The 27,610-nt window shown below is 48.0% G+C and overlaps 1 protein-coding gene across 1 annotated transcript in view; it reads right to left on the bottom strand.

Annotated features, from left to right (window-relative positions):
- IL2RA (interleukin 2 receptor subunit alpha) overlaps nucleotides 1-27,259 on the bottom strand; it is a 45,526-nt gene extending 18,267 nt beyond the window's left edge. Inside the window, exon 1 of the mRNA XM_044226733.1 lies at nucleotides 27,006-27,259. Coding sequence (XP_044082668.1) covers nucleotides 27,006-27,069 — 64 coding nt within the window. The 5' untranslated portion in view covers nucleotides 27,070-27,259. The remainder of the gene's footprint in view (nucleotides 1-27,005) is intronic.
- Between the last annotated feature and the right edge of the window lie 351 nt (nucleotides 27,260-27,610).

Raw genomic sequence — 27,610 nt, 5'->3', positions numbered from 1 at the left:
AAAGATTTTATTTATTATTTGGCAGAGAGAGACACGGCAAGAGAGGGGAACACAAGCAGGGGGAGAGGGAGAGGGAGAAGCAGGGTTCTTGCTGAGGGGGGAGCCCGATGCGGGGCTCGATCCCGGGACCCTGGGGTCATGACCTGAGCTGAAGGCAGACACTTAATGAGTGAGGCCCCCAGGCACCCCTTGGTTAGCCAAAATTAAGAGAGAAAAGGAAGAATGGAAGAATATAAAACCAAATGGGACACCTGGGAAACAGGGTAGCAAAAGGGGAGACCTAAAGCCAACTATATCGGTAATTGTATGAAACATACTCCAAACACATAAATTAAAAGATAGGCACTTTCAGACTGGATAAAACAGCAGGCCACAACCCCGTGCTGTCTACAAGAGAGCATACTTTAAATACAAAGGCACTAATAGATTGAAAATAAAGTATATATAAAGATATATTATGCAGAGATCTGCATAGGAAAATAGGTACGGCTACATTAATATCAGAAAGTAGATTTCAAAATAAATAGTATTCACAGATGACTTGATTGTTTATATAAAATTACTAAGAAATATGAAAAATAACTATTACAACTTGATAAATTTAGCAGTCTTAGTATACAAAAATCTCTTGCAGTGGGGCGCCTGGGTGGCTCAGTGGGTTAAGCCTCTGCCTTCGGCTCAGGTCATGATCTCAGGGTCCTGGGATCGAGCCCTGCATCGGGCTCTCTGCTCAGTGGGAAGCCTGCTTCCCCCTCTCTCTCTGCCTGCCTACTTGTGATCTCTGTCTGGCGAGTAAATAAAATCTTAAAAAAAAATCACTGGCAGTTACTTCTGTATATTGGAAGCGAACAATTAGAAAACTAAATATTTATAAACAATTTCAATTATGATAGCATCAAAAAATAAAATACTCATCAATAAATTTACCAAAAACTTGCAAGACCTCTGAACTGAAAACTCTGAAACATACCAACATAAATTAAAGAACTACATAAATAGAAAAATGTACAATGTTTACGGATTGGCGGATTCATTTTTTTAAAAAGGACATCAGTTCACCTTACATTGATTGACAGATTCAATGCAGTTACAATGTTAAAAAAATCCAATACACTTTTTGGTAGAAATTTGGCAAGTTGATTCTAAAACCTCTTTGGAAATACAACAGACCAGAATTTCTAAGCCTATCTTTAAAAGAATGCACAAATTTGGAGAGTTCACATAATCTGATACCAAGATTTTCTATAAAGCTGCAGTAACCAAGACAGTATATTGTGGTAGAAAGATAAGACAATGGGACATAAGATAAAGGCCAGAAATGCATGTACATTCAGCTAATTGTTTTATAAATATGTTAGGACAGATCAACAAGGGCAGGAAATCTCAGCAAATGCTCTGGGACAAATGGATAAATTTATGGGGGAAAAGAAGCTTATTTCACATACAAAAATTAATTTTATTATGTATCTAAACATAAAAAATCCATACCCTGGATTTATCCAGGTTAGGTATACACATAAAAGTTGAAACTATCAAGCTTCTAAGGGTCCATGAAGGCAAACAGCTTTGCAAACTAGGGATAGGCCAAGATTTCCTAGAGAGGACCCACAACGTACAGACTGTAAACAAAAAGTCAATCAGAAACTTCTGGTCATCCCAAGACACTAAGAAAATGAAAAAATAAGTGACAGACCGGGAGCATATGTTTGCAACACACACCTTGGACAAAGAAACCGTGTCGACATTCTCGAAAGAACTACAAATCAATCCTAAAAGGCAAACAACCCAATAAACAGATGGGCAAAGACCGGAACAAGTCACTCTTCCGAAGCAGAAGAGGATTATCCGTGAACTCGAGGAAGGACGCCTCACGTCGGTAGACAGCAAGAAAATCACGTGGGAGTCGAGCACGGAATATTCCATTAGAACAGGTAAGACTGACAATGACAGAAGAGAGGAGGTAGAGGTACCGGAGCGCTCTCGCGGGACGGTGGGAGTGTGAAATGATACCGTTCCTCGGAGAGCGGAGAGTTGTTTGGTTTTTGTTTTTTTTAGGGAAGGTAACTGGGTATCTGCCCATCGTAGGATCCAGCCACTCCGCTCCGAGGTATTTATCTCAGCGGAGTGAAAGCGCAGGTTTACGAGAAACTTACACACAATATTTATAGTGGCTTTAAATAATCTCAAAAATACTGTGTTGAATGAAGGAGGGCATGCACAAAATCATACACACGGTTTGATTCCGTCTGTAGGAAGTTCGAGAAAAGACAGGACTAGATACAGAAAGAAATCAGAGGCCGACCCGCGTGGGGTCGGCGGGAAGCTGGCGGTGATGGAAATGTCGGTTATGTGGGTGTGTGCATTGGAAAACTCATCAAGTTGTGCACTTGAGATGGCATTTCTCTATAGTTTGGCTGCAGGAAAATCAGTAAGAAGTATACTTAGCAACTCTTGTAATGACTCATTAGCACAAGTAATCAAGGACTGACCTCAGATGCATTTGGATTCTGATGACGTAATCAGGAACCAAGAGCAGCCTGAGTGGCTCAGTGGGTTAATCAGGAACCAAGAATGCTTCTAAACACCTAAGTCTTTTTTTTAGGGCAAATTGCCTTTGAAGCAACTTTGTGTCCTTAAAAACTGTTGAATTACACAATGATGTGCTCTTCTAAATAAGACAATGGAAATTCCCAGAGTCATCACAATTCGCTTGACTGAGGACATCCATCATGTGGGGACAAGGGAAGTTCCAGAATTTCTTTCTCCCACAGACTTCATTTTCAAAGAAGCACCTTTCCTGGAATTTAGAAACACTGAAATGCTCTGATCTATAGCTAAGAACAGGTGAAGAGCTTGGCTATAATCCTTTCCCCTAGAATGCCTTGCCAAGGGTGTTGCAGACGGCATCTGAGGAAAGTGGGAGGTATGAGCAGGTGGGAAAGAGGACCCTGAAACACTCCTTCTTTTTAGTCTAACAGGAGTAAGTCTGGGGTATTTTTAGCCCTCCTAGGTATCAGTAAAGAAAAAATAAAACAAAAACAGCAGCAGTAAAACATCTAGAAAACAGAAGGAGAATAAAAAACACTGTCTACTCTGAAGTCGTGCACAGGAGTAATGAAGGGGAGCTCCGGGTATACGATGCGACCCAATGTCTTTAAATACTTTCCCCGAACGATCACTTACAGACCTTCTCCCCCCACAGCATGGCAGCCACAGCCATTCCCTACGTTTGCTCACTAAATATTTGGAATATCCTTTCTTGAAATTCAGCTAACGGGCTTTTCCCTTTCCAGATACATTTCTTGCTTCTACCGGCAGCTCTGACTTTTTAAAACAAAGATACTGTTCTGTGGTCTCAGTTGCACCCGTTCTGGCTCACACCACAGTGGGCCTGGAAGCTTAGGAAGCAAACACAACTGTCCTTTTCTCTTTTCTCTCTTTTTAAAAAAATCTCTTTTCTCTTTTTCCTCTCCTCTCCTCTCCTTTTCTTTCTTTCTTTCTTTTTTTTTCCTTTCCAGAATTTTCTTTAGAATGTGGATAGGGGAAGTTTCCTCTTTGTAATTTTTTAGTATTGGTCTCATTCTGGAATTAGATGTCATTTTCTCTCCTGAGAGTCGAGTGTCTGCTTCCTGTGGAGTGGAGGAAAATGTCAGATTACTAACTTGACATTGGAATGTGGCGGGAAATGCTCAGAGCTTGAAAAATGGGGCTCCGAGGATGAGAGTCCTGGGCAGGCTCAGGGGTGTGTTATCCATGTGGCCTTGCCTTTTAGCTCTTGTACTTCTGTGTACGCAGAGGGGAAAAGAGACAATGCCTGTTATTAATCCTGAAAATCCCAAGGGCTTTGTCGTGTACTAAGAGGGAGTCAAATTAAGCTTTTCTGACCCTGAAAGTGTTCCACATCTTGTTTTGGAGTTTTGCTCTGAATGGTGATTTGAAAGACACAGGCCGGATGCCATGTGTTTCTCCTCCTTCCCACACTTTGCCTTCGTCACTGTCCCCGAAGCAGAATCGGGGGCATCTCCCCCTGGGGTATCTGCAGATCTGTTGCCTCCAGGCACTTCCTGCTCAACTGAAGTGCGACGCCCCCCCTTGGGTGCTTTTGGGACCTTGGTGACGGCAACTAGAGCTTCCTTGCTCTGCCCAGTACAGCCGGACAGGTCTGGGTGAGAGTGAGGAGCCGTAAGACACTCTTCTCTTTTCACTGTTGTTATCTTGGGTTTTGTTTTCCCTCCAGCAGATTGCCGGAGGCTCAACTTCCCCATCTCGCCCGGGCCCCTGCCCCCCTGCCAGGCGGGGAAAGAGTAGGCATTTGTGATTCTCGGGTCATTGGGGACAAGAATGACAACCAAGGTCGCACAGTGACAGAATCAGGATCAGACCAGCTTTTCTGTCTCTCAGGCATCTGGTCTCTCAAGCACTAGGCCCTCCCATCAACCACGCACCCCTGTTCCCAGGAGGACACCGGGTGCCGCTTCTAGTGCTTGGGTTTCAGGTAAGAGATAAGAAACGTGGTGGAGCGAGGCGCTTTCTTCCTGTCAGGGGCCAGCACACAGTGAGAACGGTGGGAGCAGACGGGGGTTCCTGCTTGGGTGCGGAATGCCGACCCCCCTTTATTTCGCTTCCCCACGCGCCTTCAGCCCCAGTCCCCCAGTCCGCTCCTTTATCTTTCCCCCTTTCGTTTTGGAAAGGGGAATAGAATCAAAACGAGTCTTCTGCCGATATTTTTGGGTCCCTCGAGTGAACCAGAAATACTAACACTTGCTTGGCCATCGGTCCTCTGATCTGAGAGAGTCCCGTCCACGGCGGATCCTGTACAGACATGGGACTGTGCTTCTGTCCTCCTTGGGCGTGGTTCTCAAATGTTACTGTGCATACAAGTCGCGGGGGGGGGGTGTCTTATTAAAATGTGCATTTGGGTTCAATAAGGCAAACAGGAAGGCTAAGATGATTTCTGACACACTCGCAGATGCTGTGGGGTCCACAACCACACAGTACCGGCAGCTGCCACGTCTCCCCTCTCCTTCTGCCCCTTTCCGAGGCATGCACCTGCCCCTGGTGGACCCGGAGAGGGCTCAGGCGCTGGTGATCCTGTTTACGACCAGGGGCTTCCTCAGTATCTAAGAAGACGCAGTGAAAACATACTCGGCAGGAGGAAAGGTGGGTGGGTGAAAAACGGTTGTGGGCTAGGTGATTTGTTTTTCTTCTCTGATGTTGTTCAAAATGAAAGAGAACCCTTCTGGCCCTTGTGGCCAATGTGAGCAACATGAAAGACAAGGAAAATAAAGGGGATTCAAAAGGATGTGGACAGAGTCTGAGATAAGATTCTTTTCTCAGTGGGCGAATCAAGGTCAAGCGATGTTTACCCACAGCCCAGCCAGCACTGAGTAGATGGCTTCATCTTTGTGCCTTCGTTTTCTCCAGCAGAACAAGAGACTAGGCACAGAAACTTCTAGATCATGGTTTACTAAGCTTACACAAAGGACACAGAAGTACATCGAGAGCTCGGGGTACCTGATAAAGAATCTGGTTCTTGACCTAACGTCATTCATTTCCTACGTCAGATCTAAGAAAAATCCCCCAAATTGTACCTAATGTCAAAGATAGTCTCCAACTTGCTTGGCAAACCCATCCAGCAGTTTGGGCCTTATAGAAAGGACGTGTTTGGTACAAAACAAAACACCATAGGACATGTCAAATTTCCCTCATAATAGGATCCTAGGATCTGAGAGCCGAGAGAGACCCTGAGATGATTTAGGTCCATCCACACATTTTGTAAGTCAGGAAACTGAGGCTGTGTGTTATTCTTCAGGTTGTGGCAAGCCTGGCAAGAGAGCAGGACCCCTGATTCCTAGGTCAGTGCTTTCCCATCACGTACAATCAGAATCTTCAGGAATGTGGGTGCTTTCAGCCCAGCGGTGGAAGGCTTTCTCTTGCTGAGGGGTAGAGCTACGTCTAAGCTATCTGGGTCACTGGGAAGCGTTTGCAAAATGTTGTGGTTTAATTGAGATCATTATCTTTGCAGTCAAATGCTCTACCACTGGATCATTATCTTTGAAGAAGTCAGAGAGCTCAGATCTTCCATTTTGAGATATATGTATATATATATTTAGTATATATATGATATATGATATCTGAGCCTTGCCTGTGTGCTGCTTCTTTGTTTAGTTTACTTTTAAAGCTCGCAACAGCCCTGAAAGGTAGATATTCTCATCCCCACCTTACACAGAGCAGGAGACTAAGGTTCAGAGGACTTTAGCTAATTGTCCAAAGCGCCCAGCTCAAGGTGGTAAGACAGGAATCACGAGAAAGTCCAGTACTGAGGCTTTCATTTCTGCATTTAAAAAAAAAAAAAAAACCTCACTTTTACTTTCAGAAAATGCTATCAAATAACAAACTGAAATGTGTCGGGAAAGAACAAGAAGGAAGAGGACAGAATTGTAGAGAAAAGAGCGCCCCGAGGACAGCACTGTTGGTTTCTCCGCGGGAGCAGGGCTCCAAGTGTTCAAGAGGCAGGATAGCAGGAACCAGCGGGAGGAGCTGCCGTAAGATCCGGGAGGGTTCGAGCTACATGTTCCAAATGGCAAGATTTCAGTATTTCTGCAGCTCCGTGTGCACACCACGTCTTCTTTACACACGCATCGAGTGGTGGGCACTTGGGAAGCTTCCATGGTTTGACTGTGGTAGATGCTGCTGCTGTAACTATCTGGGCGCATCCCTTTGCAGTGGCATTTTTGTACTCCTTGGGTCAGTACCCAGTAGTGCCCTTGCTGGATCACAGGGCATTTCTGTTCCCAGCTTCCAAGGGCGTTATCGATAGGACTCGTCTGCTCTACGACGGATCATGTGGCGTAATAGACCATACATGACACCCACCACGTGCTGAGCTCTTGCTGAGGCCTGGAGAGCAGAGTGAGTGGTGAAGGCGGGCCTTTTCTCTCATGGAACTTATATTCTAGATAGATATCGTGTTAAAGCAGATATTAAATAAATATTACAGATTAGTAGGTACCAGAAAGATGTAGTATAAGCGACTATCAGAGCATATTGATAATTGACTCTTTTCCCTTTTGTTTTGTTTGGTAATGACATTCTGTGTACGATGAATAATGTGAATTAACTTTGGTCCCTTGTGGACTTTCCCTCTGGTGAATGGCTTCTGAGTATGTTTATGACCCTGGAGGATAGCTAAAAAAATTAAGCCGTGGTCCCTTCCTTGGCAATTTTTATAATTTAGTAAAGAAGGTAGGACAGATATATGGTTCTAACACAAAGTAGAAAGTGATAACTGTGCTTGGACCCATTCTTTGGGAAGAACAAGTGGGCCCATGGTGGTGGGCCTGCATGGTTCTATTGGTTAAGTGTCCGACTCATGATTTCAGCTTAGGTCGTGATCTCAAGGTCGTGAGATTGATCCCCACATCAGGCTCTGCATTGGGCATGGAGTCTGCTTGAGATTTTCTCTCCCTCTCCCTCTATGCCTCCCACCATCTAAAAAAAAAAAAGTGTGGCTTTTTGTAGACTCATGGGTCTATAACAACATGCGGTTAGCTGGGGGCAGCTGGGGGGCAGACAGGTGGGAGGCAGGGTGACCAATTAAGCTAGTGCTTCTCAAACTTCTGTGCACATCTGAGTCACGGCGGGGTGGGGGGACTTTATTAAAATGCAAATACTGATCCAAAAGGCCTGGGGAAGGGCCTTAGAATCCTCATTTCCGGGTTTTCTGCTGCTGTTCCAGTCACAGTTTGAGTAAGGAGTTGGGAAATTCACTACAATAGGCTGGGTCGGAGCCAAGAGGAATCTGGGAACGGGAAGGAGCAGAGGCGGTAGGTAGCTGGCGGGGTGGGAAGATCAGTAGCACTGGACATCGATTTGCAGAGGTCGGGAATGGAAGAGAAGGGATCAAAGACGTGCAGGAACCCAGCGGGGACAAGAGAACTGCTGCAGTCAACAGAAATGAGTGTCGGTAGGCTAAGATGCGACCATCTTCTAGAAGAGAAATTTTTGTCCTCATTTTAAAATGTCAGATATTGAGCATGATGATCTTGAGTTGAGAGTTTTCTGTCCTATTTGTGTCTACCCCCTAATGTTGAGGGAAAGCAAGTCAGCTCTGGGCGTCACAGACCTGAGTCCTCTTCCTGTTCCACCGACCGTTCACTCTGTCCCCTCGTCCCCTGCGATGGTCTTTCTGGAAGAGGGAGTGGGAAGCATTCCTCCCAGATCGCTGGTCAAATTTCACACTGCCTTAAGCTCGTTTACCTCCAGTGGGAGGCTAGAAGGAAGATGCTGGAACCAGAGTCTCGCTCTGATAGTTGGGTGAAGATTATGAGAATATGGGGATCCTTGGGTTGGGGTTTACTAGCTTGAAAATTTACTATAGTTATCTTTAGGCACACTTTTTTTTTAAGTTTACCCAAGATTTTTCATACCATCCCTTTGAAGAGAATGGCATCTCACTCATAGATAAGGAAAAGGGGGTTAAGAGTGAACGGCGTAGGTTAAGAGAGAAGTAGAAATCGAAAGATTCTGCAGTCCTACCGTCGCCCGACCTTAGCGACACTGAAGAGTTGGTCCACATGAGTGTTTGCTCGATCGCCCTTTCTCACTTACTCTTTATTTGTCTTCTCATCTCTGAACTTCCCCAGCTTTCTCCATGTTTCTCCCCATTTCCCCATCACACCCCCTTTAAGTCAGCATAGCCTCTTCCTTCTGTCTCTCCATGTAAAACACGTTCCTGGTTTCGCCAAGCCAACATGGTGTGGCTCGGGTCACAGCCCCTCCGCTGCCTCTGGAGCTGTGCCCTACCCGCCGCCCCTCTCTGGCATCCCCGGTCTCACCATCACCTCCTGAGCCTGGAAGCATCCCAGGTGCCTACAGCCCCTCCAGGAATGACTCTTCGTGTCCTTCCCCCGGAACCCCGTTATCTCACGGGAGTCGCGCATTCGTGGTTCCTACATGGTCCCTGCCCCGCTCACTCCAGAACTGTTTAGTATGCCTACTGCTTGCACTGGGATGATGTTCTTTTCTCAGAACACACCAAGAAAGCTATGAGTCAACAACCCAGTGACGCTCGTTTGCCTCAAAGTTCGTTCATTGAGCATCTGGTTCCTTTAGCCCTTCCTTCTGGAAACTTCACTCATGATATTGTAAGACACCATGACCCCCTGGTTCTTCATCTCTTTGGCTTTCTTTCCCTGAATGCTCACTTCCCTCTTGTTTTATACATCCTCTGACCCGAGCTTTTCCTATTATGGATGTCTTAGTGTGGTACCTTTGTCACCACTAGTAACCAGTAACTTTGTTATTAGCTACAGTTTATACATTACCCGGATTCCCTCTGTTTTCCCCCACTGTTCTTTCCCTGTTCCAGGATCCTATCCAGGATTCCACATTTCACTGAGTTGTCATATCCCCTCAAGCTCCTCTTGGCTATGAGGATTATGTGACAGTTTCCCCCACTTTCCTTGTTTTTGATGACCTCCACAGCTCTGAGGAATCCTGGTTGGATATTTTGGAGGATGTCCCACTATTGGAATTTGTCTGATGTTCTTTGCATGTTCAGACTGGGATTAAGAGGAGGATAGCATTGATCAGAGTCCCAAAAAGTGTCCAGAAGCGTTCAGCAGAGGCTTTCCCAATGTTCTCACCATTCTATTCTTGGGAGACTCATCGCTTCAAGTCTTACCTCTGTGCTGAGTGCTTCCACATGATAAAGGACGACTTAGCCACTTACTGAATTCTTACCAAGCTCAAAAATCTGTTCTAAGATCTTCACACGTATTAACTAATTCAATTCTATTGTGAAATAAATATTGTAATTGTTACTGCCATTTTACAGATGAGACACTGAATGGTTTCAATAAACTGCCTGTAGTGGCCCAGTGCGGTCACTAACCTAGAGGACCCAGGAGCTGGGAGTCGCAGGCAGGCTTCAGAGCCCACGTTCTTAACAAGGATGCTGTGCTGCCTCATCCAGATTCCTGCCTCCAGCCCTGAGCGCTGGTGGGGCCATAAAAGTAACATACCTAACGTAACAACGTAACGGCCCTTTTACCTTTCCACCTCCAGTGCTTCAACTCTCTTCAAATCTTTGTTTCTGGGGCGCCTGGGTGGCTCCAGTGGTTAAGCCACTGCCTTTGGCTCGGGTCATGATCTCAGGGTCCTGGGATCGAGTCCCGCATCGGGCTCTCAGATCAGCAGGGAGCCTGCTTCCCTCTCCCTCTTTCTCTTCCTGCCTCTCTGCCTGCTTGTGATCTCTGTCTGTCAAATAAATAAATAAAATCTTAAAAAAGAAAATCTTTGTTTCGAGGTCAAGGTACTATTTCTTCTGCTTAACATTGCCATTGAAGTTTTAGCCAATGCAATCAGATAAAAGAATGCAAAGGCATAACAGTGGGAAGTAAAGGAACTACAAACTATCCCTGCTTGTAGGTTATATGATAGTAGGTCTGATAAATCCAAAAGGGCCCATGATTAAAGTAACAAAATGATGAAATTATCTTAAAAGATTGCAATCCATAGAGATACCATAAGAGTGTGGGATGGGAATGGGGAGGGGAGAAAGCTGTCTTTTACAGGAAAATTCCAGCTAAGTAATGCAGAAAGATGGATCTCAAGGGAATTGTGTTGAATGAAGAAAAAAAATCCAATTTCAAAAGTTAATTTTGTATAATTCCATCCCATAGCATTCTTAAAATGACAAAAATACACTGATGGAAATGGTACAGTGCCAGGGATTAGGAGGGAAGGAGGCAGATGGTTGTGGCTACAAAGGGTAGCTGAGGAGAGACGCTTGTGATGGGAACTCTTGTACGTCTTAACTGCGGTGACGGTCACATGTGATAAAGTTGCAGGAACTAAATACAACGGACACCCTTCATGTCAATTTGGCAAAATCTGAATCAGATTGATGGGTTGTACCAATGTCAGTCTCCTGGTTGTGATGTCACGCTGTGGTTACGGAAGGAAGCGCGGGAAGGCCATAGTGCATCTCTCTATGGTACCGCTTACGACTGCATGTGACTACAATCATCTCAGAATTACGAGTCACAAAGGCAAACACAGACAGTCCTCTGCTCCTCCTCTTGTCCCTGTTCGTCTTCATGATCTTTCCATTCCCATCACTTGTGCCCCCTAAGCTTGGCACTCCAGCTTCTCTTTAAATGCCACCCCTTCCTTGCCCCCCTTCGGAATCACTTCCCAAGAGTCACGAATTCTGCTGCCTCAGTGCCTCCTGTACGTGCCTCCTCTCACGTCCATGACCTTCACCCTCTGCTCACCTGTCATAGCGGCGGTATCTTACTACCCTGCTCTGCCTCCCATCTCCCCACCCCTCCGACGGGTCCTTCAAATGTTGCCAAATCAAGCACCCTAAATTACAGAACCAGTTGCACCTGGAGTGGAGTCAATGGCCTGGAGGTGATTTCTAGTATGTTCTCTGCCCCCATGATTAACCTCTGATTTCGACAAGAAGCCTTTAGCCCTGTGCCCCCCCGTTCCCAGCCCTGTGGCTCCCAGCATTGCTCCTGCCGCATTCCGGACCTCAGGAGGATCCAGAAAATGGGTTTGCGGGACGCGCACGGAGTTGTTGGGATGTACTACGGTATTCCACTGCTCAAGTTTGGAGATGGAGTCTGCCCATCCATCGGCAGCGGCAGGTTCCTCAGGGTCACTGACTAAACATGACCGCAGGAGCTTCTTAGTCTCTCCAATGCCACTGCCTTTCACCATGCTCTTTGGACTTCGGGGCCTCCTAACATGCCGTGCCCTGGTGGGGAACTGCTCCCTCTCTGGGAGCCGGGTAAGGAGGAAGGCTGCTCTTGACTGTACCGTGTTTAAGGGGCGTATTGGGTTCACCTGGCAGGTTCAGCTGACGAGGTCACCCTGGCAGAGGGACGATTGTGTTCAGGGGACTACGTGTTGAATGTGTGGCTTGCGTGTGGTTTGCAAGGCTGTGAGTAACAGAAACGCATGCATGTGTGTGAGTGAAGGACCTTGAACTCTGTAAATTGCCCCGCACATTCTCACTGTTGCTTATTACCCCTCGGGCAGTGTTGTTTTCAGGACCAAATGATAAAATACATCAGGTTACTTTGTGAACTGGAAAAAAATATTTAAAATGTTAATTACTTAAACCTTGATTGTGTCAGAATGAGGAAATGGAATTTCTTTGAATTCATCTTCTAAGAACTGTTTATGATCATTCTCTGTGACTTTCCTTCTTCTCACCTAGGTTCACATGCAGACCTTATAATGGATTTCAAATAGGTTAAAACAGGGTCCACTTCCTGTTCGCTGCCAACCCATCACCACCGTTTAGTCTGAATACTCCTAGTCGTTTCTGGTTGTTGTTGGCTGCCCACATCACCCGTTATTTATTTAAATTATTTCATGCGGAGCGCCTGGGTGGCTCAGTGTGTTAAATCCTCTGCCTTCGGCTCAGGTCATGATCCCTGGGTCCTGGGATTGAGCCCCGCATCGGACTCTCTGCTCAGCGGGGAACCTGCTTCCCCCTCTCTCTCTGCTTGCTTCTCTGCCTACTTGTGATCTCTGTCTGCCAAATAAATAAATAAACATCTTTTAAAAATAATTTAAAAAAATCATTTCATGAACGTGGGCAACAGGAGGCACTGAAAAATGTGTGGGCGTCTTGGCATTGGCAATACTGTGTATTTATTCAAACAAATACCCATCTTCTCTGGGCAGGCATAAATGCAGAGGGGAACGTGGCAGGAGCAAAGTTCAGCATCATAGGGCTGGGAACTCGAGGGTCGCAGGGTTAAAAGAAGTGAGTGCCATCAAAGAAAATGTGCAGGGTCCTGGGGGACCAAGGGGGGCGGCTGTGTGTTCTGAGGGGAAATATCTCAGAGCAGATGGACACACCGCGGTCAGGAGCACTGATGGTCTGTGACTCATGTGTGTTATCAGATCCACTATTTCTTTTTTCTTTTTTTTTTTTTAAGATTTTATTTATTTGACAGAGATCACAAGTAGGAGGAGAGGCAGGCGGAGGGGGTGTGGGGGGGAAGCAGGCTCCCTGCTGGGCAGAGAGCCTGATGTGATGCGGGGCTCCATCCCAGGACCCTGAGATCATGACCTGAACTGAAGGCAGAGGCTTTACCCCACTGAGCCACCCAGGCGCCCCCAGATCCACCATTTCTGATGTCTGGCTGGACCTGGCAAGGCACAGGGTCCGTTCCCACACCCAGCAATGAGGGACTTACGGGGTGAGACCCTTTGGAGGACAGCTCGCACCTTCCCGCACACTGTTACCAAGGCCAAAAAGAGAAGCGGGGGTGGGGTGGGAATCCAGTTACTTTCTGTTTACCCTGGAAGGGAGGAAGGGGGCAGGGAACCAGAAATAGTCTTCCCAGCAGCGTCTCTGAATCAACGGGGACATTGTCTGGGGATCTCAAATGCCGGAATGAAACGGGCAGGGGGTGGTTCTCTTCTGCCCCGGGAGCCTTCTCGGTTCAATAAGCTTCTGCACATGAAAGAGTTAACCACACACTTACCACAGAATGTCAACCTGATGAAAATTAAAGCCGTATCAGATAAGAAAAACAACATACTCTTGTTCTTTGAAATCTAAAAGTAGTTTTTCTTCAAACCTTTGAAACCGATTTCTTGGGATGGAATCATATTTTTAGTAAGAAATATGGTCCGTCGGTCCGTCGGTGAATCCCACCCAGAGTCTGCCCCAGGGACTCTTCTGCGAAACAGAATTGAGAGTTTTCAACTGGAAAGCAAGAGTTTCCGCTGAGATTTCACAGAACACCAGACAGGCTGAGTATGATGCCCGGAGAAACAAGCCCGGAAGGGAAACATAGGAAAGAAAGAATAAGGAGAAAGTCTCGGGACACCGGGGAGCTTTCGGGAACAACGTGCTTCCCGCGAACCACAGCCCAGCCTGGGTGTCAGGCGAGGGCCAGCCGTGCTGTCACAGGTCCTAACTGTGTCGGGCACAGAGAATCCATCGGAAACCCGGAGGGCCCTGGATCCGAGGTGGCCAGCAGCCCCGGGGCCAGTCCTCACCTAACCCCCCGTGCTGGCCCCTGATCTAGGCACAGACGGAGCCCAGTGTGTGGAGTGTGTTAGGGGGTGGGGATGGACCGGCGCGGGCACGATGCATTTCCCAGAGAAGGACGAGCCACACTTGGACACGGAGCTCACAACCTAACTGAAGGGCAAGTGCCTCTGCGGGTCCTGGGGTTCTTGGTGCTTTGGCAACGGCCCGATCTGCTCGCCCACCGGGCCTTGCCTGTGTCCGGTATAGTATAAACAAGCAGCGGCCGGGAAGTTTCCCCAAATCCACCTCACAGACAGAAGCAGCACAGGACGTTTCCGGGCGGGAGGGATGACGGGGTGGACCACGCAGCCCGGGGAGGAGGTTAAGACTATCAGCTGAATTGTACCGAAAGCCCTCGCCTGTGCTTGAGCAACAGGCCTCGGAAAGGCAAACTCCCCTGAGAGGTTTCCGTTGAGTTTAGTGTATGGGCTGGACCAGCCCTGGAGGAGACGCAGCCTTCCGTGACCTCAGAGCTCCCCAGGGGTCGGCTCAGCAGCCTCCCTGAACTCCTCGCTAACACAGAGAGCCGCAGCTTCTGATCCTTTCAAGGGAGACCTCAAGGCTAGGGGGCGTGGCCCCAGGCGGTGGTCCGCGGGGCGCCCCTGCCCGGCTTCCTACAGAACTCAACCCCGCGGTGGCTGCATTTTTCAAGGACATGGGAACTTCAAGTCTGTTACCTTGATTCCCCGGGAATTGCTTTGTGCTACAGAACGACAAGTGGGACTCCTGGAGGACATGGTAATTACAGCATGAACTGGATAGACCTTCTTTCTTGCCTGGAACCGATGCCTCAGTCCTGCTCAGGACGGACAGACAGGAGGCGGCTAGGGAGCTTGCTGTCCCGGGTCCGGCGGCTCAGTCGGCACAGCATTGAGGGGCTGTTGCTTTTCACTTTGCTCTAGGGCAAATATTTAGTAAGCTGCAGAATGTCAGGGCTCAGAGGGGGCTTGAAGACCCTCTATGGATCTCCTCGCCAGCATACATGGTCTCAGAGTTACCGCATGCTGGACGCTGTCCAAGGCACTTTACAGCCGTGGACTTCTCTCATCTCTCCAGCCGGCTAGGGAAGTAGGCTATTACCAATATTAGTGATAATTAACATCACTATTATTTTAAGTTAATTGCCATTAAAATATAATCAAATATATAAGTATATAATAAATAATTAAGAGTATAGTTTAAATGTATAGTTAAAATTATATAATTATATAATATATTACAATTATAATTATATAGTATAGTATAATTAACACAATTATAAATGAAACCATTTATTAATTAATTATTAGGTTACTCGTTACCGTCTCCATGTTACAGACTATTGGAGTCAGGCACACGGCTCTGACCTGCCCAAAGTCGCACAGCCGGCTGATGGCAAAGCTAGCGTTTGGATCCGGCAGCCTGATGGGATTGGGAGCTCATGACCCCCCCTGCATTTCCTCCCTCCGTGTCTCGCTGCACCCTGTTCCTGCGGCCCCTGGAGCCTCTGGCCCCTGCTGCCCGCGTCTAGCCTCTGACCCGTGTGGCGGGAAGGCTATGGCTGGCATCTTGGCGGGAGGGATGAGAGGGAGCACGGAGAGGTGGTGAGGGCTGGAATTAGGCAGGGAGGATGGGGGTGTCTTTCGCTGAAACAGGAGATAGAGGAGAGCGAGCAGCCCCTTTCTTTTTCTTTCTTTCTTTTTCTTTTTCTTTCTTTCTTTTCTTTCTTTCTTTCCCTATGTGTGTCGAGTTGGAGAAGACTGTGAGCTCCCCGTGGGGACTGGGCGGCTTCGAAGTCTGGCAAGTCATGTTTATTGAGCACCTACTATATCCTGGCTATTTTATAGGCAGGCTGTCCTGCAAGCCTTAGACCCACCCAGGACGGGGGTGTGATATTCCCATTTCATTTTATTCAGGATTTTATTTTTTAAAGGAATCTCTACACCCACCGTGGGGCTTGAACTTACAACCCCACGATCAAGAGTCGCTCACTCCGTGACTGAGTCAGCCAGGCGCCCGTGTTATTCCCATTTTATACCCTCAGCAACTGAGGCCCATGGAGGTTTAAAGGACCAACCTGCCATCAACTCCTACCCAGACCGTCGAAGGCCCAGATCGTGTCTTTTCCTTGCCTGAGACCACCCTGTAGTCCTGTTCCTTGCGGGATGCGGTCCAAAGCCCTGTACTTGGCAAGGCTCTGTGTCATAGCCCATGCCCAGCCTCAGAAATCTCCCCCGCCCCTGCCTGCCCACACTCTCCACTTGGCTGGAAGTCCATGCAGCTCCTAGAGCTCACTGTGGCCTTGGTCTTTGGCTTTGCTCGTGCTGGGCTTATAGCTCAGTTCCCATCTTCCGGACTCCTGCTTCTCCTGCAGGCTCCCTCCACGGTTTTCTCTTGGAGGCTTTCTGTACCCTACTGTCTGGTTTTGTGGCATTCCTCTGTACTCCCAGACACCCTGCTGATTCTTTGCCCGGTGTGTCAGTCAGACGCCCACCCCTTGCTCGTGCCTGCAGAGAACGGCACCCACCCATGCTTGTGAAGGGAGATAGAGTCACACAAGTCCGAGCGCGTCTTTGAACTCAAGCCCATAGATTCCCGAAGTCATGAGCCTCGTCTACTCTCCCAAGATGCTTTGCACTCGGGAAGAATGCCAAGCCGGCGAATGAGCTGTGGAAGATTATTCCAGTAAGAGGGGAGCTGCCCGTAGGGGCCGAGCTGGGAAACCACAGGCGAGGAAGTGGTGTTTGCAGGACAGAACTGCTGACCGGATGCACGAGGCTGCGGTCTCCCGTGAGCAGAGGACATGGAGATGGATGGACGGATGGTCCCAGGTGGAAAGGATCTTGGACGCCAGGCAGAGGAAATGGGCCGCGTCCCTGAGGCAGCCGGGAAGGATTCGGGCTCTTTGGTCAGGATCAAGGCATCATCGTGAACCTTACTTTCGGGGCCTTAATCTGGGGATGGATGAAAGAGGCCTTAAAATGAGGCCTGAACGCTTGCCCAAGACGCGCACGGAACTCAATGACGCCTGTCGTCAGCTTGCTTCCTTCGCCCGGGGAGGGAGCAGAGGGCCCAGCTCGGTCACGCGAGTTTCTGCCTCAACACGTCCGGGTCCTCATCTGTGGAATGGGAGCAATCACGGCGCCTGTCTGGCAGGGCTGCCGGGAGGGTGCCCGGGCCGGTGGGTGCAGAGCCTGCGGCCCGGCCCAGCCCGGTCACACGCAGCCATCGCCGGCTCAGGCCAGAGACCCCGGGAGCGGGAAAGTGAAACCTGCCCGGCTGCGGCGTGAAAGGCGGTGACAGTCAGTGAAAGCCCCGAAGTGAACTCTCGGGCACAACGAGGGAGGCGAGCTGACACGCTTACCCTTTGCGGTCTCCGTGCTCCCCCGGGTGTCAGCAGGATGTCTGAGGAAGCTGCCTTTCATTTGACAAAGGGTTTTTTGGTTTGGTTTGGTTTTTTTTTTTTTTTTTTTTTCTCTTTTTTCCTTTTCCTTTTTCTTTTTCTTTCTTTCTTTCTTTCTTTTTTTTTTTTTTAACAGTTGTTTGTTTTGCTTTCCACTTAAAATGAGGAGGTTTTCTCTTTACAAAGGTCCTTTTATTCTAAATCAGGCTCTGAAGAGAGGTGTCGCTACCGCAGGGGCCGGAAGCAAGACACCACAGGGCCGCTCAGCGGGGTTCAGGGCCCGGCCGGCCTCGTGGGCGGGAAGCCGTGGCGGCCAGGACACCTGTCAGGTACGCGGCCTCCTGCAAAGTCAGCGCCCCCAAAACTCCCGGGAAACTCACCGGGCTCCCAGACGGGAAGAAGCTGACGTCACTTCGGTTCCGGGCCCCCACGCACACTGCTGGCAGGAATTCCTGTGCCCCGTACGTGGTATCGTCACAGACCCACCTTTCTCTGAGGAGATGGGCCAGTGGGCTCCACGCGGCTCCTTTCATTTTGAAATGAAAAAAAATTTAAAAAGAAAAAGAGAAAGAAAAAAAAAAAAACCCAACACAGTTGCTTTGCTTTTAAGTAGTGATGAGGGGCCCTTCCCCTCTTCCTTGGAGAGGCCCCTGCTTCCCGGGCTGGGGACCTGTTCGCACCCAGTCGGGGTGCGGGGGCGGCGGTGCGGTCTCTCCATGTGGCTTTGCAAACATTTGGGTCCGTGGGAGCCTCAGGCTGTTCTCCAAGGAATGTCCGTGCTTCTACCCGAAGTGTTCCCATTTTCTCCATCACGGAGTTTCTTGAGCAAGAGAGAGAGCTTCGGCAAACCCTCTGTCTGTATGATTCGAATATTACTGTAATTCGGCGTCCGTGGTGTTTGATTTTGATAACTTTAGTAATTAATAATGACAACACAATGCTCCCAGTGCTCCCTTCTGTCCCAGATGTTGGGGTAAATGCGAGGCAGCTCAGGACCGGGCTCGCAAGACGAAGGAACGTCTCTGTGTTCCATCCGCTCTTCCTTCACACTTAGATCTTGGGCCTTACCGTGTGTTGTCATTATTTCTGCAAGATATTTCTCTCCTCCTGGGTGAGGAGTTCCCGACAGCCCAGGACTGGGCGACCACATTCATCTCTGACCCTGTATCTGACACCTAGTAATTGCTCAACTAACAACTCGCCGATCGATATACAAAGGAATGAACTCGTAACCAGGAGTCCTGCCACAGACGAGACTGTCCTCAGCCACCCTACCCCTTCCCTCTTCCACCTGTCTGTCCCCTGTCCCTTAGTGGCAATGTTTGCTAAACTCTGAGAAACTCCACAGCAGAGAAAACTCCCACTATCACGCCTCGGGGACATACACTTGATCCTCACCTTTGTGGGTTTTTTGTTTTGTTTTGTTTTGTTTTTTTACTGCTGAGAGTTCCAAAAGCAGCAAAGCTTCTAAAGAAGGTGTCTATTTCAGGCCCAAACAGAAAAGAGTGGGTGATGCTGTGGGCAGAGATTCCTGAACCTGGCGGGGTTGACTCATGCCTGAAGGTGCTCAGAATTTCCTCTGTTTTGTGGGCGGCTGGGGCAGACTGGGCTCCACCGAAGCACTTTCTTTGAAGCCGAGTCAAACCCGAGTCGAGCTGCACTTGGGGGTGGGGGGGGGCAGTGGTGGTGGAAAGAACATGGGAGGGGAACAACAGGAGTCAGAGTTTAAGACCCCAAGGAAGCAAGGAGACTGGAGAGGTCGGGGCGGGCGTGTGGCCCGAGGGTCTGCATTATGGGAACACGGACCCGGGACAGCACTGCAGGAGCCGTGAGCCGTAGCTCGGAGACACTTCCTTTGACTTTTCGCAGAGTGAGAATCAACGTCTTTCTCCATACGGCCCATGAATTTATGCCCTTAGCAGCAGTTCAGAAGAAGAGTGAAGAGCGCAGCCCCACATCCCAGCTCTGCCTGGTTGCGTTACGCTGGGCCGCTTACTTAGCCTCTGCGAGCCTCAGCGTGCCCGCTGTAAAGTGGGGTGACAAGGAGGCCTTCCTGACTGTGAGCGTTACCTGAACGGACGCCCCGCATTCCCATAGTTCCTGAAGGAGTGGGTGCCGGCCGTGGCTCTCCGCGCCTGTTAGGGTTCCTGCTGAAAGGTTCTGGGAACTCGGCGGAAACGAATCAGCCTGCAGGAGGCAGCAGGCCTGGGGACGCGGGTTCCAGGCCGCCTTGCCTTTCCCGGCCCTGCGTTCCCAGGTCCCAGCTGACCATTTCGCTCACCTGCTCCTGTTTCTACCCACTCCCCGTGCCCCCCTCACCCCCGCTAGGCGGCCGGGCTTCCTGGGGCCATTCTCCCTGATCTTCAGGGGAAAGGAACGAGCTGCCTCGTCAGAGCTTCCTTTTTATTCCTTAGAAACCTGCTGCTCTTGCTTCTACTTGTGGGAAAATCTCTCAACTGCTCCTGGTGTCCAGCCACCAGCCTGCTTTCTCACGGCATACGGCAAGAGGCCGGTGGGGAACTTGGAGAGAAAACAACCCCAAAAAGCACATCTGACCATTCAGCCTCCTGCCTTCCACCCTGGGGCAGGCCTGCCTCGAGGCACAGAGCTCTGACCCGCACGTGCCTCCTCCCCTCTCCCTTCCCGGTGAGGTCGTCACCCTCACTTGTGTGCCTTAGAGTTTTCTCCTGCCTGAAATCATCCTGTTTGCGGGATATCCGGCACCGAGTTGAGTTGTTGATCAAAAGCCCCAAGGGTTGGGTGCGTGAGGGCCCTGGGACGGGTTGTCGGGAGGGAAGCTTCTAGAATCTAGCCTCATGGTACACGGTTAGCTGCAGCCAGGTCGGGGCAAAATATGGTTGTAGGGAAATGAGACCCGGACTTTCTGACCATTATCGGGGGTCATATGGTCTTGCTGATGCGGGGCCAGTGATTCATCGTGCGAAGGAAATCAACCAAACACCGCTGACATGTGTAGACGCCTAGAGGACGAATGTGAGGGGAGGACTCAGGTGCTTTTTGTCTGAGCAAAGGTATGTTTTCATCAGAGAACCACCAGCACCTTGAGTCTCATGTTGCTCAGCACGTACACAGAAGCTTTGGTTAATACATGAAATAGGGGCCTTTTACTTCCCTGCACTCATCAACTCCTCAGTGTTCAAGTCCATTACAGAACCTGATCCATGTATACAGCTTAGCAAAACCATTGGAAAATACTGTCCTCCACCCCATGTCCTGAGAGTCACAAGCACAATTTCAGAGTCATTATGTCCTAGGGCCATGTTCTCTGAGAAGACTTTCCAGACTCTCCAGAAGCAGATTACCCACACCCTTTGGATCGCGATGGCACGCGTTGACCTCGCCATGTACTACTCTGGAATATTTGATCTTGTATCTTTCCCAAATCAGTTTTCCCATTTTAGTTGCAAGTTCTATGCTGATAGATACAATGTGTATTCCTTCTCTTACATGGTAGCCTTGCTACTCAAAATGGGGTCTTTGCACCAACAGCATGGGCCTCATATGGGAGCCTGTTTGAAACCAGAATCTCAATCCCCACCCCAGAGATCCTGAATCAGAATCTACATGACCATATTCCATGCTGATTTGTAAATATATTAAATTTTGGGAAGTACTGCATTAAGTCCCCTAATCTTAGTGAATAGAAATGAAATAATGGAATCAGACAACCATGGGAATCATCATTTTGTGGATTTCAATCCTAAATGGGTCTTAAATCATTTAAGGAACTTAGGAAAAAAATATTGTGTCCAGTTCTCATCTCCAGAGAGTCTACCCTAACTGGTCTTCACTGGTCTTGGGTGGGCTTGGATATCCTTTGTTAAAGCACTCCAGATGCACACTGGGAACCTCTGCTCTAAATACATTTCCCAGTGAGACTTGCATTCTCTTACCGGTGGATGCAAATCTGGGCGGAACCGTAGAACAAGTCAAATAGCCAAAAACTATCTGAGTAATCTTAGGGGGGAAAATACCTAAAATACCTAGAGATGACTACATTATCGCTTGCCCCTAAACGGGTGACTTATTTGAAACCCTGGTGGGGGTTCAGCGATGGGCACTGACTCATCAGCAGATACTCTTGGCTCTCCTTTGGCCATCTTCTAGAAGGAACTTCTCAGCAGACCTTTGATCCCCACGAGCAGCTTGAGGGCAAGGACCACACACTCTTTCATCTTGGTGATCCTAACCCACCCGTGGACAGCTGCTTATGTACCACCGAGACTGCATGTAAAGATGTGCAGGAACATTGGACTGGAATTTAAGAGACCTGGATGCTAATCCCGGATCTCTGCTTTCCCTGGTTGCCTAGTGTTTTTGTTTTGTCGTTGGCACCCATCTCTTGCTGTCCTCCCCGTATACAGCCATGCCTCTTAAGTTGCCTTTGCCAAGCCAGCTACAGCTTTCTTTCCAGGGACGGTAACTTTCTGTGTCTCATCTTCTCTGTTTATGACTACCAGTATAGAGATGGTGAATACCAGTTCAGGATCTTGCCAGGTGACCGTGGTTTACAGGGAGGCTACAACCCAGAGAATTATACTCCAGGTTTTGTGTGTGTACGTACATTTTTCTAAGGAGACAGATCTCATCAAGTTTTCTCAAGGACTCACCACTCAAAAAAGATTAAGAACCAAAAAAAGCCAGATGGGGGCGCCTGGGTGGCTCAGTGGGTTAAGCCGCTGCCTTGGGCTCAGGTCATGATCTCAGCGTCCTGGGATCGAGTCCCGCATTGGGCTCTCTGCTCGGCAGGGAGCCTGCTTCCCTCTCTCTCTCTCTCTCTCTCTCTCTCTGCCTGCCTCTCCGTCTACTTGTAATCTCTCTTTGTCAAATAAATAAATAAAATCTTTAAAAAAAAAAAAAAAAGCCAGACGGATTCTTGCTACCACAATGTTCTCCCTGTTGAGATGTTCAGGCTTTATGTGGAGGAGTGACAAATGAGTTGATCTTTATGCAATGAGGTTCTCTGGGCTTTCTCCCTCCCTTGATGCTACCTGGGGCATTGGCTGACTCTACCAAAGAAGAAATTCCTGAAGAAATCATTAGGAAGCCAAGAGAAGAAGAAGATCCTTAACTGTCCTTAACCTTTCCTCACATGATACCTGCCCCGAGGAAGAGCTGGACAAGAGACAAAGATCTCAGGAAGTTTAGAGTCTTCCAGGAGATTTTGAGGGCCCCTGGGTAGGCCGTGGGCTGGTGTCAGGGTGGCACACATGGTCAGCCTGAAAAGAAACAGTCACAGATTCTAAATCCAAAGGGATCAGAGGCTCTCACTTCAGCCTCCTGCCTGGTTTGGGAAATCTCTCCACCTTATTTGATAACCTCTGATTGGAGCTTCGCTCAGCCACCTCCAGAGAAAGAGAGCCCTTTGTGGAGAGGAAAGGAGCAGAGGAATTTTTACTCCAAATGTTTGGCCAACTGGAAATTTGCCCAACACAAATAAAGCTATGGTTCAAGTTGTACCCTTTCAGAGACTTCCCCTTGCCCATTGCCTTTCTGTTTCTCACCACTGTCCAGAGTTTGGGGCAGGGCGCAGGCAATGGACTGGATTGTGCTTTCTCTCCTAGAGCCGAAAACCTGTACTTGTTTGTGATCTTGGCTTTGCAAAATGTGAAAATCACATATCCTTAATTTCATTTTCTAGGAGGGGAGGTAAGATATATGGGAAGGAGGCAGAGGAGAACCGGCACGGGAGGTTGGAAAGAGACCAGAAGGCCACCCTGTCCCTCTTCCTTGCACCCCTCGATGGCCCCAGAAGTGGCCAGACAGCTCTACTGGAACATTTTCAGGGACAGAGGGCTTGTAACTTTTGAAGCAGTCCATTGAATGAGGACCTATCCTTTTCTCACAGGAAATGGCCAGGGATAAAGAGAGGAGAAACAGATTCCCACTCGTGTAGGACCGCTCCTGTGAGGAACAAGGAAATGGTTTGAAGGCGAAGATTCCCTGAGGAAGCAAACAAGCAGCCCTCAGTGGTGTTTTGGTCTTGACGCTCACAACTGTGGCATGTACGGAAGCAGTGGGTCACGGCTAAGCGCTGTGGCGTAGCTTTCAAGAGTTGGAAATAACCTGCTGTGACATGCCAGGCTTCGGTACTCTGCCACTTAAATGTCTTTTCAGCCTAGACCTTGTGTGTATCTCTTCAGTCTGGAAACTTTTTCGTCTGAAAATACCCTCACTTGAAAATGCCTTTTAAGCGGAGCTTATTTTAGTTCCTTTTCAGAATTTTTGACAGAACAACAAGAGTCTCAAAATCTTCTCTTTCATCCCTCTCATTTTATAGGGAGAAACTGAGGCCCAGGGAGGGAGGGGCAGTTTGTCAAAAGTCCTGCTGTTCACGTCTCGTCTTCTATCCTCCAGCAATGCTTGTTAGGAAGGGCCTTGGCTCACTTTCAAGGTTCGATTTTCTCCCAATTCTTCTCTCCCCTGACCTGAGGTGATAGACCCCACTTTCTGAAGGAAAGTTTCGAAGTTTTTTTTTTTTTTTTTGAAGTTTCTCCTGACCCCTGGGCAAGGAGGGAAGCAAGGAAATTCACTTGAACAGCTACCATGTTGTGGAATAGCCTGCCTCAGGGGTGACTCTAGCTATTACGGCAACAACTTCCACCAGACCTAACAGAGAAGTATCCAGAATCCTCAAGACTTAGCCAAAGAAATTTAAGAATACTTCTCTTTGAGATGAGTGGGTCCAAGTGTTGGAGTTCTAGGAATCAACAAGGGTTCTTTACTAGCCCCTCTAACTGACCATGGGTGAAGTCACTTTTTTGCGTGCCTTGCTTGGGTCAAATCTGAAATGGAGCGTACATACAGGTGACATACAGCACTGCCTATGTAAGACATGCTATTTTAAGAAAGTAGCAACTGATCTGTAAGGTATTCCCTAAGCTTACCAAAGCCCTGTCTCTCCAAGGTGTGTCTTGAACATGAGCAGAGTCAACCATGGTAACAACACTTTGGGATCTGAAGAAATGGAATGATTAGATGTGGAGAGTGAAGCATTTTGGGTTTTAATGACAAACTTGAAGAGGGGAAATTCCAGTGTGGGCAGTAGTCTTTACAAGAAGGGATAATTAGACAAAAATATCATCTTAATGGGTTTCCACACTTTGGGTTTTTTTTTTTTTAATTTAGGGGATGAAGATTTGATCACAGAATTCCTAGAATGAAAGAAAGATGATGAAAGCACAGATAAACTTTCAGAATTTCCACAATTCTGAGAAAGGTGCCTTCGCTAACGTGCCATGTTGGTAACATCAGGAGAATTCTCTTTTTAACCACATCCCAGGACCCAGTAATACAGAGACTAAAAACACCGAAGTTGACTAATACATCCTCTGCAACCTATTACAATTTTAACTGGTGGCTTTGGAAATTTTCAGAATGAAAATCTGCCTTATGAATCAGCTAGAAATTGCATCTGTTGACTGTTTGATTTCGTTAGAGACCTCTCCCCCCTGAGGAATAAAAAGTCTTGTTTATTTTAAGACTGGGTTCCTCCTCTTGGAGGAAAAGGTCTGAGATGAGGTTCTTTCTTATCCTGGGGTGGTTCCTAAACTGTAGGTTAATCCAAGAAACTCAACCCATTTCACTTTTTGGCCACCAAGTCTTCATTAGCCTCTTGACTGGACTATTTTAGGGGCCTCGCAACTTGTCTCTGTGCACCTGATCTCCCTCCACCATCTCCACAGACATGTCTGCAATGAATGGGAAAATCGTAAGTCAGGGAGCCCTGGGTTGGAACGCCAACTCTGTCCCTGTCTGTGTGACTTCTGAGTTTTGGGTTCTTCACCCGGTGAGGTTGTGATATCCACACTGCGAAGTGGTTATGAGGATGGAAATGAGACTTAACATGTCTAGCACAAGGAAGGCGCTCTGTAAATGGTCATGGTCATTTTTATTGTCTAGTAGTCATTGGATCGTCCATTTGACGCCATCCTAAATTTCCATACTCGATCCCCAGTGTCCCCACATGCTCATCCAGTGTTGGGGGCCACAACAAACCCCCTGCTGTTCCCTCATCGTCTGATGTGTCTTTGGTCATAGGGCCTTTCTCTCTGGAATGTCCACTTGGGCAACTTTACTGGTCTCTCGGGGCTCTCTTTGCGCGCTGCTGTCAGGCAGCTTCTCTGTTTGTCCTGCTCACAGATTCCGTCCCTTTCTAGCCCACAGTACTGCTCTGATCCCCATGCCTTTCCTTCCCTTGCTAGGTTATAAGTCTCTCAAGGATTGAGACTATGTCTCGTTCATTTTTGTATTTCCTATGGTGTCGAGATGGGGACTGAGAGGTACTGAATAGACTTTTGGAGACCTGAGTGAATGGAAGATTTCTCATCATACTCCCACTTGCCCCACGGCCACCAAGACCATTCATATCTCCAGATAAGTCACCAGTGGCTAGCAATAACACAGGTTTACTGGAAATGTGTTTCCCAGATATGTTGTAAAGGCTTTTCTGTTCTAGCTTGGACTGTCCTCCCACTTTGCAAAGATCATAATGAAACAGAAGTCATCTCATAAACCTTCCAGAAATCATGCCTTCTTCAACTCCACAATAAAGAAATTCCTACCCCTGGGTCAGCTCACAGCTCAACATAACCTAGCTACTTCACCAAGTAAGCAAAAAGCAGTGAAGCAAAACGCTTCACTTCTTAACACACCTTTCTATGGCTGGTTATTATTATTATTCATCTAGAAATTAAGGCTATGAAATTGTAGACTTTGATAACTTATCTGTCCTTTTGGGTAAGCAAAGGAAGAAGTTATTAGAAAATTCACACTCAATTAGGGAAGGTGGTTTGAGGTAGAAGTTAGCGGTTTCTGATTTGTTAAAAAAAATCTTTGACAAAACCCATTTGAAAGGATGAATGAAATCCAAAATTTGCATATGTGTGTGTATATATATATATACACATATGGATACATACACATAAAGTCATAAGAAAAAGTAGAGTTCTTAAAGTGAGTACACTTATGCTTTCTAAAATTTCTATAATGTTGCACATGTAAGGAAAATCCTCGATATTATTTCCTGAGGCAGTTAAAAATAACATATACATCCTTGAAGCCAAACTTAAAATTACCCTGATATTTCCTCTATCGGGGTACTGACATTACTGACATCTCAGGACATTACCTTGGTCTTAGAGAGATTCCTAGCAGATTTTTCTTGTTATCTTACACCTGGTTGGTGCCGTGAAAAACCAAATCCATTGGAAAATAAGAGGAAATTTCTTGAGGAACCTGCTCATTAGTAGCCCTGTTCACATTCCGTCCTCATGCCTCTCCATTCACTCCGAGATAACGAAGACTGAGTGGCAGGAGGTCCCCCAGCTTCAAGCTCTGTTTCTAGATCGGGGATGACGGAGGCATAGCATGGGGCTCGGGGGGGGGGTCCATGGACAAGGCGTAGACCCCAAGATTCAACCCCTTTGTTTGCATTTTCTACTTAAGCAACTCCCCACTCCTGATTCTGTGGCTGGGAAGAGGTAACATCCATTAGCCTTACCCAGATTCTGAAGGCACCCCGCGACCTCTTACCTGTCATGTGGCCAGATACTGTGATGAAGGTAGAGATTCCCCACATCAGCAAGCTTGGCTCCATCGTCCTGGCACGTGGGATCAGCTGCCTTCTTGAGGGCAGAGGAGAGAAGGTGTTTCTTGGCAGAAGGTCAAGTTTCCTATCAGCCTCTGACTTGCACCCTGCAGGGAGGATGGGAGATGGATGAAAGGACGTCCGTCGGTCCGGACCGTCACCCTCCCTGCGGTCTCTCTAGTCTCTAGGACAGTCTGGAGTCGCTCTCATTAGGCTGCTTTGTTCAGTCAGGAAATTGTGCCTAGCCCTCTCTAGTCTCAAATATAGGAAGTGGTTTTAACCAGGTTTTTTTTCAAGTTCAGTCGCTGGGAGGTGTGGGCTGGGGGTGTGTGTGTGAGGATTGGACTTCACGTATGAATTCTTTCCTCAGCTTCACCCAGAGAAGGGAAGGGAGATTCCCCCGCCGCCGAAAGAGGGTGAGCAAGCATTTCTTGGCAGTGGTCTCCTTTCACATTTCATAAATTGACCTCACTGTGAAATTGAGGTCCTCTCCCAGAAACTTGCGGCTCCCCGGGGAGTCAGCAGATCCCACACGAGATGGGTGAGAACC

Source organism: Neovison vison, chromosome 12 (assembly GCF_020171115.1).
Source record: "Neovison vison isolate M4711 chromosome 12, ASM_NN_V1, whole genome shotgun sequence".
NCBI classification, from domain to species: domain Eukaryota; kingdom Metazoa; phylum Chordata; class Mammalia; order Carnivora; family Mustelidae; genus Neogale; species Neogale vison.
Note: the sequence above shows the minus strand (reverse complement) of the source record. Positions and strands in the feature narration are given on the sequence as shown.